The sequence below is a fragment of the Tursiops truncatus genome, chromosome 18 (genome assembly GCF_011762595.2).
Source record: "Tursiops truncatus isolate mTurTru1 chromosome 18, mTurTru1.mat.Y, whole genome shotgun sequence".
Taxonomy (NCBI): Eukaryota; Metazoa; Chordata; class Mammalia; order Artiodactyla; family Delphinidae; genus Tursiops; species Tursiops truncatus.
This window is the reverse complement of record NC_047051.1, coordinates 49,673,246-49,689,693: the sequence shown is the minus strand read 5'-3', so window position 1 is coordinate 49,689,693 and position 16,448 is coordinate 49,673,246. Positions and strand designations below refer to the sequence as shown.

General features: G+C 42.6%; 1 protein-coding gene and 1 long non-coding RNA gene across 2 annotated transcripts in view; one reads left to right on the top strand and one right to left on the bottom strand.

The window, feature by feature from the left end:
- Positions 1–1,278: 1,278 nt before the first annotated feature.
- Positions 1,279–9,489, bottom strand: CLN5 (CLN5 intracellular trafficking protein). The gene is made up of 4 exons (XM_004327316.3): positions 9,269–9,489; positions 5,896–6,061; positions 5,121–5,346; positions 1,279–2,855 (listed from the first exon to the last, which is right to left on the bottom strand). Exons 1-4 carry the CDS (start codon positions 9,439–9,441, stop codon positions 2,344–2,346), a joined length of 1,077 nt encoding a protein of 358 aa, XP_004327364.1. The 5' UTR covers positions 9,442–9,489; the 3' UTR covers positions 1,279–2,343.
- The window catches only part of LOC117308818 (uncharacterized), a 497,295-nt gene continuing 490,258 nt past the window's right edge, over positions 9,412–16,448 (top strand). The window contains exon 1 of the long non-coding RNA XR_012327721.1: positions 9,412–14,997. This is a non-coding gene — a long non-coding RNA (uncharacterized lncRNA). The remainder of the gene's footprint in view (positions 14,998–16,448) is intronic.

Sequence of the window (16,448 nt, the reverse complement as noted above, 5' to 3'; positions counted from 1 at the left end):
TGTGTCTTGGTTTTCCAGCTACCATTTTAAAAGCTTTTTCCTGAATCATGTCTGCTTCAAAGCCCTACTTCAACTTGTAAGTATAGCTGATAGGCTTGATAAGTTCTTAAGAAGTACTTACTTATATGAATGCTACACACTCTGTTATAGTATCCTGAGTCTGTATGTCAAATTCTCAGTAGAATTTCTTCACATCAGTATTCTTAGGAACAGTGGAAAATCATGAACGCTTTTTAATGTAACTAGTAGATTCTTGCTTTAATATTCAAGTTCCATGTACGGATGTCCTCATTTGTTGTTGCCATGGAACCAAGTTCTGTGATTTACAGTTAATACAAACTTGGCATAGGAGTTTCTGCTTGTTACCCCAATGTAGGTCTGGAAATCCAAACACTTTTTCCAGAGCAATTTTCCTGAATCCGTAGAGGCTGACATTGCCCGATTTTAGCCGCTAGATGGTGCCAGTGCAAAGATCCAAGTTTTCTTGTGACATATTCTGAAGACAACTAGCAGGTTAAAGAGGTTAAAGTAATCAGGAATGTTTGGCGCTATTAACATGAGTAGACAAGGCTAAACTGTAGGCAGTGAAAGCCACTTCTCCCTGTGCTTGAGGGTGAGACATCCTTTGTGCAGCAGGCATCATAATGATGCAGTGCTTCTTATGCTATCTGTGCTGAAGGACTGGGTTTTTATTTTTAGACTGAGTTTTAGTGCCTATAGTTTTGAAGACAGTGATAAATTCCTAGACGAAATAAAAGCAAAGTACAAGCCCCCGTTTTTTTTTTTTTTTTAATTGGATTCAACAGAAACAAAATTAGTCCAACAAGTTGCTTTAAGAGTTCCTCCTCACAGACCAGAACATATGGTGTTAGTAACTTATGGTCCAGGCACTGTTCTGAGGACCACACTTTGAGCAGCGCCAAAAAACCTGCTTGCTGGTGCATCCCATTCAGTCAGCAGAACCTGGTTCAAAATGAGGCTCCATTACCACTAGGTGGGTAGCTGTGGAAAGGTCACGTAACCTTTCTAAGTCTCAATTTCCTCATTTGAGTCACGTGAAGAGTACCTACGCTTAGGCGTTTTATGAGAACTCAATGTACTAACCTCTTAGGAAGCACTCAAATGTGGGCAGAAACTGAATAGAATTGGTACATTTACATATTAAATACAGACTGTTTTCTCTGATCTCTGCCTCATCATTTTCCTGACTGGTAGGTATTTTTTCCATGAATAGAAACAAGGTGTTCAGTTATCAGACACTTAAAGGACCTTGAAACCTTGTTTGATGGCCCTAATGGAAGCACGGCTACTTGGCGATCCTTGACAAAAACCTGCCCTCTCTCTGGGAAGTGTACCTTCTTCCACTGCTGGCAGCTTTAGTGGGCGGCGGAGGGACTGTGTGAAGCAGTGAAGGAGTTAGTTAAAGGGTGCCCGTTCACCCAGATGTACCTGCAGTCAGGTACTTCCATGTTCCGTATGTGTGAAGAACCGCAGAAGCACTATGCTGCCCGCTCAGAGTCTGGGTGATTATTACAAAGCCAGGAAAGGCTGGCCTGTAAACCACATTAGGCAAGATCAATGATGGCAGTTTGTTCTCTGATTAATCGTCATAGTTACCACTTACTGTGACCTTACTAGGCCAAACTATACATGGCTTCAGTCTTTACAACAATCGTGACAGATGAATCATTTTCGAGATAAGGAAACTAAGGTTTGGAAATGATAAGTTGCTTAAATCACAAAATACCAGTTACTGGCTAGTTCTAAAATGCTAGCCAGAAACTTATGCTCTTTATCACTGATTTTACCACATCTGGAAGCATGACCACTCCAGCTGTGGTGTCCCAATTACTCTTTAAGGTTAAGTGAATAGAACAAAATCAAACTACTAGGACTGGCTCTAGAAGTTACAAAGGCTGTAAAGTCAGTCAAAACTACCAGAAAGTACCTAAATGAGAAAGTGTAATTACCATATCTGCAAAAAGTAGCTCCCACCATGACAATGTCACTGACAGTATTTTTAGTTTTGGCACACCATATCCACAATTTCACATTCTGAGTCCAAAGATCCTGTATATCTGATGACATGATATAATTCTCCATATTAACAAAGCCTTGGAGATTGAAATCAAGATCACCTAATGGGTTCACTTTGGCCAACACAATAAGAGTTTTCAGCTTCTTTCCAAAAAAATTCCCGAGATATTATTATGCAGCAATTCTGCCCATGTGTATTTTACCTTTCTGTCCCAAGGAAGAAAGGCCTAAGAAATCCACACATGTAAAACCACTCCCTGAAAAACTGATGAGCTAGTAGGAAAAAAAAGCAGTAGAATTAAGGTTTTATAAACCAGAGAGTGTTCTGTTTCTGTTAGGTAAAGGGATTTCTTCATATGTTATTTTAATAAAAGGGAATTTCATAGGTAAAAACCAATATTCAAAATTATAAAACAAATAGAACTGTCTGTGTATAATCACAGCATCAAAAATTTGCAAGAGACTCAAAAGAAACTCTTTAGTTGACAAATGTGGTTTGAAAGGACAATAAAATCTTTTTATGGCTAAAGCAAGAGTCTTGTCTCCTGTTGGCCCAAAAACAGATGTTTCATTTCCCAAGTAAGTAGGTTCTCCACTGTAAAGAAATATTCTTGTATAGTTGGTTTCTATCTTCTTGAAGTCTGCTCCAAGTTCAGCCAACTTCTTATATGTCCTTAACACAAATTTGGAACAGTCGTAGGATTCAAACCATGTCTCTGCCCCTTTTTCTGGGCTGGCTTGGACAGTCCATGTCTCATAATAAATCCCCGTTTCATTGTCCTGTTTTACCCACTTTGCCATTTTGTTAAATATGTCTCCTAGTTAAAAACAAACAAAAAAACACAACACTATGTGAACATCAAAGCTAATCATGTTAGTTTTAAGTAAAATGCTCTAACCAGATCAAGGCCATGACTACATGATTAAACAACAGTTTTTGAATTTCCAAACCTGCATCTCACAAAAGGAATCCAAGCTCAGCCAATTACTGTTCCATTTTTCAAGGCACAAGGTATTTCTGAACTAAACATTAGATATAATAGGTGTATAAAGAGGAGTCTTACATACAAATTCTGTAATCATTTAAGCTACAGTCAAAAGCTAAATTGTACATGTGCCAAAGCCCTCTTTCTCTACTCCACTCAACAAATCTTGGATTCAGAGGCAAAAGAGAAAAAAGAAGCAAGGGAAAAATTGTGGAAGAGGAAAAAGTGAATGAGGCAAAGACAGTGTAAGAAGAACTGAGGAAGGTGAAACATGAAGCTTTTCTGTGCAAAGCAAGGTATGAATGGCTGCCTGAGGAACAGCTACTTGACTTGAGAAGGAAGCACCGTGCCCCATTCACCTTCAATATCTGGTATCTCCCTTTGCTCCCTGTACTTGTGGCTACTGCTTACAACCTTTCTACCCACTACACAAATTCTTCCAGTGAATCAACTAAACTGGAAATGTTTTTGACCAAGTTCATGGATTATACAGACTCCAGGATGGCTAACACTCTCTCTTACCACCTTGTACCAGACCAGAGGAATCTCTCCAAATGTTAACAAAATACTCTGCATGGCTGCAACCACATCTGGGCCTAAAACAGCATGGCCCCAACATTTCACTTTGTCACTGTGTGTGAATCTTTCTTAGGTTACTCCAGCTTGAGTCCATAAAATCAATATTTAAAGCCCTACAGAATGAACAGAGTAGCTGCTTTTATCAATTTTATGGTATTAAAATGGTGAAATAATATAAATCCTGTTTTCTTAGAGCTGGGGATACTGTTCATAGTGTTCAACTTTGAAAAGCCACTGCTTGTAATGAAGAGAGATGAATGCTTCAAAACCCTATTCTGTAATGTGAAAAAAGGTCAATGAACAGGATTAATCACAAGGCAGATGGATAACTTAAAAGATTTAAGTACCAGCATATTGCAAACTCTTCTACAGAAAATAGTGATCACTTGTTCATATGATCATACTTTGATGTCAGAAGGAAGATTTTGTAGATAATGAGGTAGGTGGAAATGGAGAAAAGAGAGATGTGAACTGGCCTGGAATGAAAGAAGGATAGCTTCCACAATGAGCATTGCTAAAAGAGAAATGGACTTTTATATTGTTGGATGGTTTGGGGCACATCAATTAGAAAATAGGAAGAAATATAGAAAACAGCATGATAAATAGTTAAAAGATTCCCAGATTACATTTAAAAGATACCAATTCTGCAAATCAAAACCCCAATGAGATATTACCTCACACCTGTCAGAATGGCCATCATCAAAAAGACACCAAATAACAAGTGTTGGTGAGGGTGTGGAGAAAAGGGAACCCTCGTGCACTATTGATGGGAATGTAAATTGGTGCAGCCACTATGGAGAACAGTATGGAGGTTCCTCAAAAAATTAAACATAGAACTACCATATGATCCAGCAATTCCACTCCTGGGCATTTATCCAAAGGAAGAGAAAACACTAACTTGAAAAGATATAAGCACCCCTAAGTTTCCTGCAGCATTATTTACAATAGCCAAGACATGGAAATGACCCAAGTTTCCATCGAGGGATGAATGAATAAGGAAAATGTGGCATGTACATACAATGGAATATTATTCAGCCGTAAAAAAGAATGAAATCTTGCCATTTGTGACAACATGGATGGACCTAGAGGATATTATGTTTAGTAAGTCAGACAGAGAAAGGCAAATTACCATATGATTTCATATGGTATCTAGAATCTAAAAAATAAAACAAATGAACAAACAAAAGAAAACAGAAACAGACCCACAGATACAGAGAACAAACTGGTGGTCACCTCTAAAATAGAGATTTACCTCTATTATTTTATTTAGAAAGTCCAATTTAATTGTACAGCTTTATATCATTTATTTTTATTATGAAAATAGAAAAGATAATCTGTAAATAAGGTGAAGTTTTGCATGAGTAATAGTTTGGATCAAAGGTTAGTGATTCCAGAAGTGTATTTTATAAGTTGATCTCTGAAGAGCAGACGGTTACTGAGAGGCCTCAATGAAAGTAATTTCTGTCATTTTTGGATATTGATGCAATCATCAAATGCTGCCATAGTTTTGAAACTTACCTGATATGGTTGCTACTAGAACTAACGTCCCATTTTCCTTCCAGTGAATATCATCAATTCCTTCAAAAAAGCAGGCAGCTCCTTGATTACACCAGAAAGGGGCATTCATTTCAGGTCGGAGATGGGGAAATGTGCAGTTTCCAAGCTGGAAAAGTTCATACCATTCCATTGTGTAGTTCTTTTCAGTTAAAGTACTCCTGAATCCAATGGCGTCGTGCATAATTTTCTGTGTAAAGATCATACATGTATCAAAGCATCTGTGAAGTAACCGCTGGTTCAGGAGCCAGATGGGAGAAAGTGCGATACCGCAGCTGCATATAGAGTAGACCAGTTATTCCCCTTCCCTGTTGCTATTCTCACGTTGAGCAGCCTCCATGCCCCAGATACAGGAAGGAAGTCTGTGTACCTCTCAGGTGATGAGAGGCTCAAATGGTGAGCTAACCTAGGAAAAGTGTGCACAATAGGAACTGGATGTGAAGAAGTGATTCCCACCTGCCTTGCCCCTTGCTCGGGGCCTCCTCCTTTCTTTCTTTCCAGGATCTGGGTACAGGAATTGCATTTGGATCCATAATATTAAAATGGATTAAAGCAATTGCATTGATTATTGTCAGGATCATAAAACCTGATTATTTTTTTGGACTACTTATTTAAAATGTGCTAAGAGGAACACCAATAAACATAATCTAAAACTAGTGACTGAATAGAGATTATTCCCTCAAATCCACTTAATCAAATCACTTAATTAACCAGCCACAAGATCAAGATGCAGCCTTACCAAGTGTCCCAGGAGGTCTCCATATTTAAATTCCCACACTGGGGCTTGTAAACGAAAGACTTCAATGACATCATCATCCTTCATCACTGGGACAGGGGAGCCAGTGGGACAGAAAGTGTATTTAGCTTGACAGTAAGGATCTGGTTCCGGACGGAAGGAAAAGCGTCTAACAAAAAAAAATCATCAACTTAGATTCTAATAGGAATTTGGTTCTCGCACATCGTAGAATCCAGATTTTAATTTCACTGTCAATCACATTTTTAGAAAAAACACCCAAAGCTCAGCCATAGTGTATACATATACATTTTATATGTTATCCTGTGAACAAACTCCAATGATGTCTTTAATAGCAAATGACACATTGAAAGCAACTGATAATTGCATGCTTCCTGGTTCCCCGCTCCCATTGTGAGAATGCTGAAGACGGACCACACGTGAAAATGTTTATAGCTCCACACCTTATTTAGTAGACAGATATTTACTGAATAAAGGAATAGCTTTCAAATGATATTGAACTTCCCAAACAATCCATATGTTAAGATTATTCAAAGATAATCATAATTAAATAGAACACATTTTCTATTTTCTTGAGGATTAGCCGACATCCCCTTCAACCAATATTATCGAGGATCTACGACTATACTAGAAAGGAGGGAAACAAAAGTTAAAATGCTGTTCCTCCCCTCAAGGAGCTCTGGGTGAGGGCTGGTAAGACATTAAACAAGTGATGAAGCGCAGCACGGTGAGTGCTTACAAAGAAATACACAAAGGCCTGAGGGTGCAAAAGAGGGAGAAATCATTTTTACCTGCTGCGGGATGCCTGGAGGTAAGGAGGCAAAGGAAGAGATGAAGGCCTAGCCTAGGTTTTTAAAATACTTTAGGAAGCCAGTGCGGAAAAGGAAACAAAACACTAAATACTCTAAGACAAGCATGACACGCTGGAAGAGTCTCAAGTAGGTAAGGAAGACTGGAGTTCAGGCTTCAAGGCAGCAGCGGTGAGAGGAGAGGGAGGCAGGGACTGTCACTTCGCCCTAATTCAGGTGCACCTCGGAGACAGCGTGGGTCGCTTCCAGACCACCACATATGTCGGATGACGCTGTAAAGGGAAGGGAGTCATCCGAGCTTTTTAGTTTCCCAGTGCATATAAAAGTTATGTTTAAATCATACCGTGGTCTATTCAGCGTGCAATAGTATTATGTCTTAAAAACCCCAACATATTGTATGTGCCTCAATTAAAAAATACTTTACTGCTAAAAAATGCTAACTGCCATCTGACCACACAAGGTTGCCACAAATCTTCAGTTGGTAAAAAATGCGGTATCTGAGAAGTGCAATAAAACGAGAGGTATGTCTGGACAATGTGAAGGGCACCCTCTCGAGTGCCACAGCTGGGGAGGGCTGAGCCCGGGAGGGAGATCAGTTAAAGGATCTGAAGTAGCAGATGTGATATAACTGAATTTGCTCTAAATAAGCCTCATTTTATGAATTAGAAAAGGGTGGGGAGAAAGGCCAAATTAAGGCTGAGAGGGCAGTGAGGAGGTCACAGCAATAATACAACAAGCAAGGAAGCAGCCTGAGAAGGCCACGGCAGTAGGACTGGGGAGGAGGGACTGTGGTGATTTCAAATCAGCAGACACTCACTACACACCTTTCACTGGAGAGAAAGATGAAAGAGAAAGTAGCTGCCTCTATCCTCTAAGAATCCTAGATTCCCTCAGGTTCTAGCCCAATCTATTGTTTTACAATCCTAACACATCAACAAAAATGTCTATTCTAATTTAAAGAGTTAAAATCTTGATTTAGGGAGTTCCCTGGTGGTCTAGTGGTTAGGATTCGGTTCTTGCACTGCCTTGGCCTGGGTTCAATCCCTGGTCAGGGAACTAAGTTCCCGCAAGCCCTGCGGTACAGCCAAAAAAAAAACACCTTTATTTAGACAAAAATATTGACAACCCCTCCTAAAAGCTTACGAGTCTTGGATATACTTAACTGTTTTATAGGTGCTTACCTGGTTTAAGCAAATGGGCAACTACATATAGGCTTCACTAACCCACAGCAAAATCTATTTTAGGTCAAAGGTAATTTCAAAAGTATGATTTAAGTGTGAACTTAATAAAGTTAAAATTTTATGATGGGGATTAGATGAAGGCATGTACTTAACACTTCAAACTTTTAAAGAAACATAAGAAGTCATAGTCAATATCTTGTCCTTAAATCAAGTAGTTTTGGATTTCCAATCTCTTCCTTGTTTTATTGAATATTAAATTTTTACTTCTTTTGAACATTTTATTAACACTTTCAAGAAAACCAGCTTCAAACTCAAATTTCTCTTTTCATGTACATCAAGCAAAACAAGGAAGTACTGCGAGCCATTTAGTGAGCAGAATACACCAATACTGTATTCAGGTTTGAAAATAGCTGGCTAGCATTTACTAGATTTAATCCCCCCAACAAACCTGAAGTAACTACTGTTCCTACTTTTTGACTCAGGACATGTGGACACTGAGATACTGAGCAACTTTCCCAAGATCACACAGCTAGTGATGGTGGAGCCTGACTTGATCCGCAGTGGTCGGAGCCCAGAACTCACTCGCGACCTCTAGGTTATCCTGTCTCCCAACTCACCATTTCGTCATCCAGAATAGTTGTGCATTTCCAAAAGCTGCTGGCCCTTCCCCTGCCTGATGTTGACACCATGTTTTCTTTCTTTCTCTCTGCTTAGCCATCTCTGACAATTAGGCCATGTAAATACTCTTCTAGTTCAAAGGCTCAAATATGCTTCGCATATCTGCAGTCTCCGTGTCCTCAGCTTATGACTAGCGTCCTACCTCCAGGCTGAAGACAGTGGACAAACGAGGTCGCCAACCGAGGGGCCGAGCGGATTCCCGGGTCGCCGGACTTCTAGTGCTAAAAACGGGAAGTCCCAGGCAAACCCAGGCAAGCTGGGTAAACTGGACACTTGACGTGCAAATGTTATGCACTCAAGATAACTAAATGACAGGGCATGGCACGGTAATAAATGCGATATTAAAGGTCTCCCCAAACTATTCAAACTGTCAGTGACTTGTACCCGACAGTCACGCGACGAAATAACATTACTCCCTTTTCATCCACGATTCGGGGCAGCCCTGAGTCTAGGTCACCTCGTAACTGGCTCAAGGGTCCCGGGAGGAGGTGACCCCAGGGCGGCGCGCAGCAAACAGCCGCGACTCAACAGCTCTCTTACTTCATTCAACGCCGCGCCCTCAGGGTCGCCGAGCGCCGCCCCCGCACAACTGCGCGACCGGGACACAATCCCCTCCCCGCCCCCCCGCCTTTGACCCGCGAACTTCGGCCGCGCGCGCGAGCGCCCGCCCCGCCGCGCCAGCGCACTCACTTGTAAGGCACCGGCCACTGGCGCCGGGAGGGGCCGCTCGCCGCCACCGCTGCCGCCGCCGCCAGCCAGAGCAGCACGGAGGCCCAGCGCCAAGGCGCGCAGACCGGAGCCACATCCCCGCCCACGCACCGCCGCCCCCAGGCCCCCGGACCAACTCTCCCCGCCTGCGCCATGAGGCGATTCCCGCTGCTTGCAGCGCCTCCCGCGCCCCGCGACGGCGGAGGGCCGGCGAGCAGAGCATGCGCAGAGCCACGCCCTCGACGGCGGCTCCACCCCCTGTCCGGCGCGTCCGGCGCGTCCGGCGCGCCCGTCCCGAGAGAGAGCGGCTTCTGGACTAGGCCGATCCGGAAGGCGCTTTGGTCCAGTTCCCCCGAGCAGGCCAAATAGGCCGTGGGCCTTCTTTTTCTCTGACTCTTAATGACGAGTTCTTTCGGCCTCACGTCTCAGTTTAAAGGTCACCACTTCTTTGGAGCTTCTGCTGACGTTCCCCCAGCTACAGTCACCACAAGCAAGCAAACAGAAAGTCCAGCTTTGGTCTCGTTTGGATTCTCTAGCACCGAACTCTTACCTCATCCCTCAGGGCCCAGACTAGGAGACAACAGACATTTGAGTGAAGGAGAATATATGGGGGAGGTGAGTGCACTGAGGAAGACAATGATGGGGGAGTGACTGGCCCTCACCTGACTAAGCCGGTGATGACAGTGGCCACACTAACAAGTAGCTCACATCCACCCACCTCCCCCCCTCAATGTTCATCCTTGTTGGATCTACCGCTTCAGTTGCGAAGGAGATTCTGCATTACTCTCTTCTTTGACCCTTCAGCCACCTGAAGAAAACAATGGGATCAGCTGCCCTGCTTCTGATGAGGCATTCATGGCCTGCCCTGCTCTCATAGACAGAGATTGACGTATGTCTATAAATAGTGCATTATGGACTTCCCTGGTGGCGCAGCAGTTAAGAATCCGCCTGCCAATGCAGGGGACAAGGGTTCGAGCCCTGGTCCGGGAAGATCCCACATGCTGCAGAGCAGCTAAGCCCGTGGGCCACAACTACTGAGCCTGCACTCTAGAACCCGTGAGCCACAACTACTGAGCCCGCGTGTCACAACTACTGAAGCCCACACGCCTAGAGCCCGTGCTCCACAACAAGAGAAGCCACTGCAATGAGAAGCCCGAGCACTGCAAGGAAGAGGAGCCCCCGCTCACAGCAACTAGAGAAAGCCCGCGCACAGCAACGAAGACCCAATGCGGCCAAAAATAAATAAATAAATAGTGTATTAAAGACACATAATCATTTATAGTCACTTATGGTCACTTACAGTCACTCGTTTCACAAGAGGGCGGCCTGCAGGACTCAGACCAGGGCTTTCCAACGCTTTCACGTCACCCACAACATGAGTGAACTAGCATAGTATTTGTAAGTATGTTGGAATGAGCAGGGTGACTGCAGTGGCCAGAGGGGACTGTTGTGACCCGGTGGGCGGGGGGTCGGGGGTGAGGGCACGGTGAGAGGTGGGAGCGTCATTGGCTTCCCCACGCCTGCCAGGCCTTCTGAGGGTCGATGGGAATTGTTCCCCTCTACGCACACACGCCTTTGCCCACTTGCTACAGCAGGTTGGGGATTCTGGGGAGGTTCAGGCAGGGCTTCATTTTAACCCTCACTTACCTAAGCATTTAGATGGCTCCAACCCTAGCCCTCCTCCGTATACCACCACCCAGTTCAAAATCACCAAACCTAAGCTGGCTTCTCCAAAGACCCACCCAAGATGAGAGGGAAACTCATCCTAGCGGTGACAGCAGACGGGTACTGCTTGATCTGAAGGGCACCTGTAGGATTCTGAGTGGGCCCGCACTTGAGCATGGCTTAAAGCTAAAAGAAGCAGCTCTCGGAAGAAACATTATAGATTTTACAAATAAAGAGACCAGACGCTAGAGGGCCACAGTGGAACTTTCTATCCTGCTCAGGATTTCCCAGAGCTACAAAACCAAGCTTCAGATCGACCTTGGTTAGTGGTGGGGATCTCCCCTCTTGGGTGTGCAGTCTCTCCACTCTGTGTGCAAGGAGCTCTCATGGTTAACAAAGCGTTTCCTCATATTAGCCCTGACTCAGTCTCTCGGTAGCTCCCATCTGCTCTGCTCTGGTCTGCCTTCTGTTCTTCTTGGCTATGACCCTAGCACCCCGGGCTAAGAATGCTTCCAGACTTTTGTTGCCTGATCCCTCATCATACTTGCTACTTCTCTCTAGTCCGACGTTTTTAAACTTTGAGGACCCAACAAATAGACTGAATTTTAATCCAATTGGTTTATTTTGCAGGCTTTTCCAATTAGCCTAAGACCACAATAGTGGAACAATACTGTAGTCTAGTAAAATCAGGTTTATTAACCATTGCATCGTGGGAGGTTGCGCACAGAGGAACTGCGTGGCATCTCCCCAAGCAAAGGAAAATATAGAGTTATAGGATTCTGAGATAGGGTGGAGTTTAAGTGAAATTTAAGTGAGCAGTATTTTGGTAGGCTCAAAGCAAGGCTGTGTGTCAACACACAGAGTCAATGTGCAGCTTAGATGACAAAGTGGACCTGGGGTCCTATTTCCTTGGATACTATGAAGTTTAAATAGAGATGGAATTTTTGTGTCTAGAAACCGCTTATTGCGAGCTCTGCACCTGGGTTGTAAAGGTTGTAAATTGAAGCTGCTTATCTGTGTCAAGGGGCTGAGAATCTCCAGGTAAAGGTGAGATATTTCATTCTTACTGATGTAATTTCCAACAGCAAAAACTCTCTAAGTCTAACTTTAGAGAACAAATTTTCTCAGTGAGTCAGAAAGCAGGAGGTGGTTATGACACTTTACAGCTCTGTTTGGGGAGAAATATTGTTTTATGTTAATTTTGCAACTGATTTTATCAGCCTTTTATTCCAGGCTCCTGGATGGCAGGCAGATTTTTACAGTCCAAGCTAATTTTACTTTCTCACTTATGATGAAATAAAAATTCATATTTTAAGGCAAGACAAGAAAATTTTAAATGTAAATATTTTCTCTCTCCATCTGGGCTTCCTCGCTCCCCTCTAGTGTGCACTGTGCATCTGCATTATGTGTTAACGAGACCTCTCCAGTGGGAGAAATACCTGCTCAACATAAAGATCAATTTTTCTCCTTCTGGCACCAGCCATGTTGTAACTCCTTAGAAGATACCATTCATTTCTCAGTCCTGTAAGAGGTCACGATGACTCACCACTGGCCTTGTATGGGCAGACATCTTTAATGAACTTTATGTACAATGCCAATATATCATTTCCCTTAAAGATAGGGATTGGTACAGAACAGACTGGTCAGAGGACCTGGGGAGATCCTGGGCCGCACCTAATGGAAGTGCTTAGCTTAAATACTTACGTATGACCTATTAATGTTACTGGCTATGTTAGTAAATATTCTGCCTCTTTTACAAGATTATTGTTTCTTGCATTACCAAATGTGTGATGAGCCTCAGATAAAGTTAATGATGACTATGCGACTTGAAATGATTGGCCAAATATACAGTTCTGTAAGATCAATGATTGTAATAGTGTAACTGTAGATATGGGAAGAAGCAACAAGAGGGGACCATGTCCTGGACCATAACAGACTAATAAAACAGGTGGTACAGAAGCTTTCGCCTATGTCAACAGGGCCTAGTTTAGTGACAACGCACTGAGTGGCCTACCAAGGAAATCCTTGCCTAACCTGAGAATGCACATTCCTAGCACCTTGGGACAAACTGGTCATGAAATGCCTCCCAGACCTTGGCTGAAATTAAGACTGTAAGGGAAGGGATTGGAAAACAAAGAATGTTGTCCACCATCCAGTTCTACAAGAATCATTTCATTAGCCACTGCAGTCCCTGACCTACAATACACCCTAAAAGGAATTAAGGGTGAAGATAGGATAAGGCACTCTGTGCTCTGGGAAAACTGACAGAACTGGCCTTCAGAGAGTTAGATATGTTCAGAAGAAAAAATTTTATGAACCTGGATTCTTACATCTTCCCATACTTAGAAAAACATTAAAAAAAAAAACCCATTAACTAAGATATCTGTTCCTCGTGACTAGCAACAAACTTCTGCCAAGCTGTGTGCTTGACTGCACACACCGGCTTCCCCAGAATCACATATATACTGACCTCCCCTCTTCACTCTTTGGAACAGTTCTCAGAGCTCTCTGAGAGACTGTCTCCTGGGTTATAATCCTCAGTTTGACTTGAATGAGATTTTCCATTTCTTTCTTAGACTGTTGATTAGTTTCTTCATTGACACTTACAATGCGCTGTCAATATTATAAATCCAGTGTTAATATTATTTTACTTACTAAAAAACATTAGTCTGAGAAGGGGTTTAACCAGGCTGCCAAAGAGATCCATGGAACATGAAGAAAGGTTAAGAGCCCTTGCCCTAGGGCTGGGGCTGTACTAATTTTAATGCAAGAGGTTAATAGTATCTTGATGTTAATCAATTCATTAACAGCCCCCCTCCCCCAAAAGCTATGAAACTTGGGTACACGTACCTGTTTTACAGGTGCTTAACTGGCTTAAACAAATACAATCAACTATATAGCAATATATAGGCCCTATTTTCAGATTTTTATTGGCATTTCACTTACCTACAGCATAACTTATTTTAGGTCAAAAATAAGTTAACAGTATAATTTAGTGTGAATTTAATAAAGTTACACATTATATCCACATGAAGGAATTAGTGTCACATACTTAATATGTGATACTTTAAAACAAACGACTGTGGAGCTATAGTTAACCCTCTACCCTAATCCTAAATCAAGTAATTCTGGATTTATACTCTTTTACTTGTTACATTAAATCTTTTAAACAATTCTTTACAATCTTCTAGTTATTTATTGCATATATTTTTACTTTTGTTGTGAACAGTTTACTAATATTGTCAAGAAAGCCAGCTTCAGAACAAAAATATCTCTTTGCTTTCATGTATATCAAGCAAAAGGAAGCAGTGCCTACCATTCAGTGAGCAGAAATACATGATTATTAAGGTTTTTTGTTTTTTTTCTTTTTCTTTGTAATTTTTTTTTTTTGGCAGTACGCGGGCCTCTCACTGTTGTGGTCTCTCCCGTTGCGGAGCACAGGCTCTGGACGCGCAGGCTCAGCGGCCATGGCTCACGGGCCCAGCCGCCGCGGCATGTGGGATCTTCCCGGACCGGGGCACGAACCCGTGTCCCCTGCATCGGCAGGCGGACTCTCAACCACTGCGCCACCAGGGAAGCCCGTTGTTAAGGTTTTGACACACTTGACATTTACTATGTTTAATCCTCCCAACAGCCCTGTGAAAAAGGTGCTACTTCCCTCTTGCAGATTGCGGAAGTGTTGACACAGAGATATTAGTAACTTTCGCAACATCACTCAAGGTAGATCCCCAACAGGCAGACATGGAACTTGCTCCGGCCACCAGGTTATCCTGCTTCTCGAGTTGACTAATATCTTCTCCTCCTTCTTCTCCTGTTCCTCCGTATCCTCAGTGATGTGGGCGGATGCCTATGCGTTTTCATAGGCAGCTGCTCTTTCCCCTGCCTGATGTCGGTACCATGTACACTTCTTCTTTCTAAATTTAGGCATCACTGACAGTCTTAGGCTATGAAAATGTCCTTCTGGGTCAAGAGTTAGAATCAGCCTCATGGATTTGCAATCTTCCATCTATGACTTATGACCAGCATCTATCTCCAGGCCAAGAAAGGTAGGTTTCTTCTTGAAAGTAGATGTAGTCCTTTATTTATAACACCGCACATAACAAGGGCTTAGTAAATTTTTGTTGGAGGAAGATAGGGTTAGTAATTTAAAGATCTAACAGGGGAAGTAGAGATGTAATTGATGGAGATTGTAGATTTCACCCTTTAATAATACAAGACTAAATTTCTTTCAGATATCTGGTCAATATATGAGGTCATACAAAAGAAACTCGGGGGGCATACTAGCTAAACAAGGTAAACACATTCTTCGCTGTTTCTTTCCTGTGATCGTAGAAGAAAACTAGGTTACAGATATGGTTACTGGACTTTCTAAATGCTTGCTACATTTGTGAAACGCAAAATATCACGAGGAGCACTGCATCCTAGCCAAGACTGCCTCCTTTCACCGCTCTCAGTTACAGTCCACACTGTATCTGGTCATCAACCTTTCCATTTTAAGTGACCTAAGAAATTATTTGTCCTTCAGCTCTGATGCAGATGAAAGGATGCAGTCGCACTTCTTGTTCAGTTTTTTTCTGTCAAAAACACCACTTCAACTTCTGCCTTTGGAGCTGAGCAGTTAAAAAATCTATTGAACACGATGAAAAAAATTGTTTCAATTGAAATATAGTTGATTTACAATACTGTATTAGTTTCAGGTGTAGAGCAAAGTGATTCAGTTATACATATATATATATATATATATGTATTTCAGATTATTTTCCACTATAGGTTATTACAAGATGTTGCATATAGTTCCCTGTGCTATGCAGTAAAACCTTGTTGCTTATCTATTTTATGTATAGTACTTTGTGTCTGTTAAGCCCATACTCGTAATTTATCCCTCTCCCCCGTTTTCCACTTTGGTAACCGTAAGTTTGTTTTCTATGCCTGTGAGTCTATTTCTGTTTTGTATATAGATTCATTTGTATTATTGAAATTTTTTTAATTAAACAATTATCGTATATAAATATTGATGTTCTCTTTTGGAATAAATTGCATGGAAGTTACTTTAGTCCAGGTAAAGGTAGATTACGTATTTTTTTCCCTCTTAAATTTAATTTTGAAATGAAACATTCTGGTTAATAAAATCTGGGTTACGGCTGCCTGGCACACCTTTTCTTCCTTGCCAGCACAAAGGACAATAGCTGCAGCTTGCCCTAGTCCGGATGTGCAGTTTCATCAGGCGCGCTCTCTCTCCCGCCTGACTGGTGACCCCTGGCCAACACCCTCTCCATCAGGCTGTGCGCGAGGCCAATCCGCCGCCAGGCAGCGATCGAGTGCAGCCCGCTGCAGTCCCATCACGCAGCAAGGCTCAGCTGTCTCACCTTCATCCTGGCGGATGTGGCGTTTCTATGGCAGCCCTGGCAGCCCGTTTCTATGGCAACCCATCAAACTTTGGCGAGGCTGGTGCACCTGAGACACCAGGGCAAGGTCAGGACAGCCTGAGGGCAGGAGG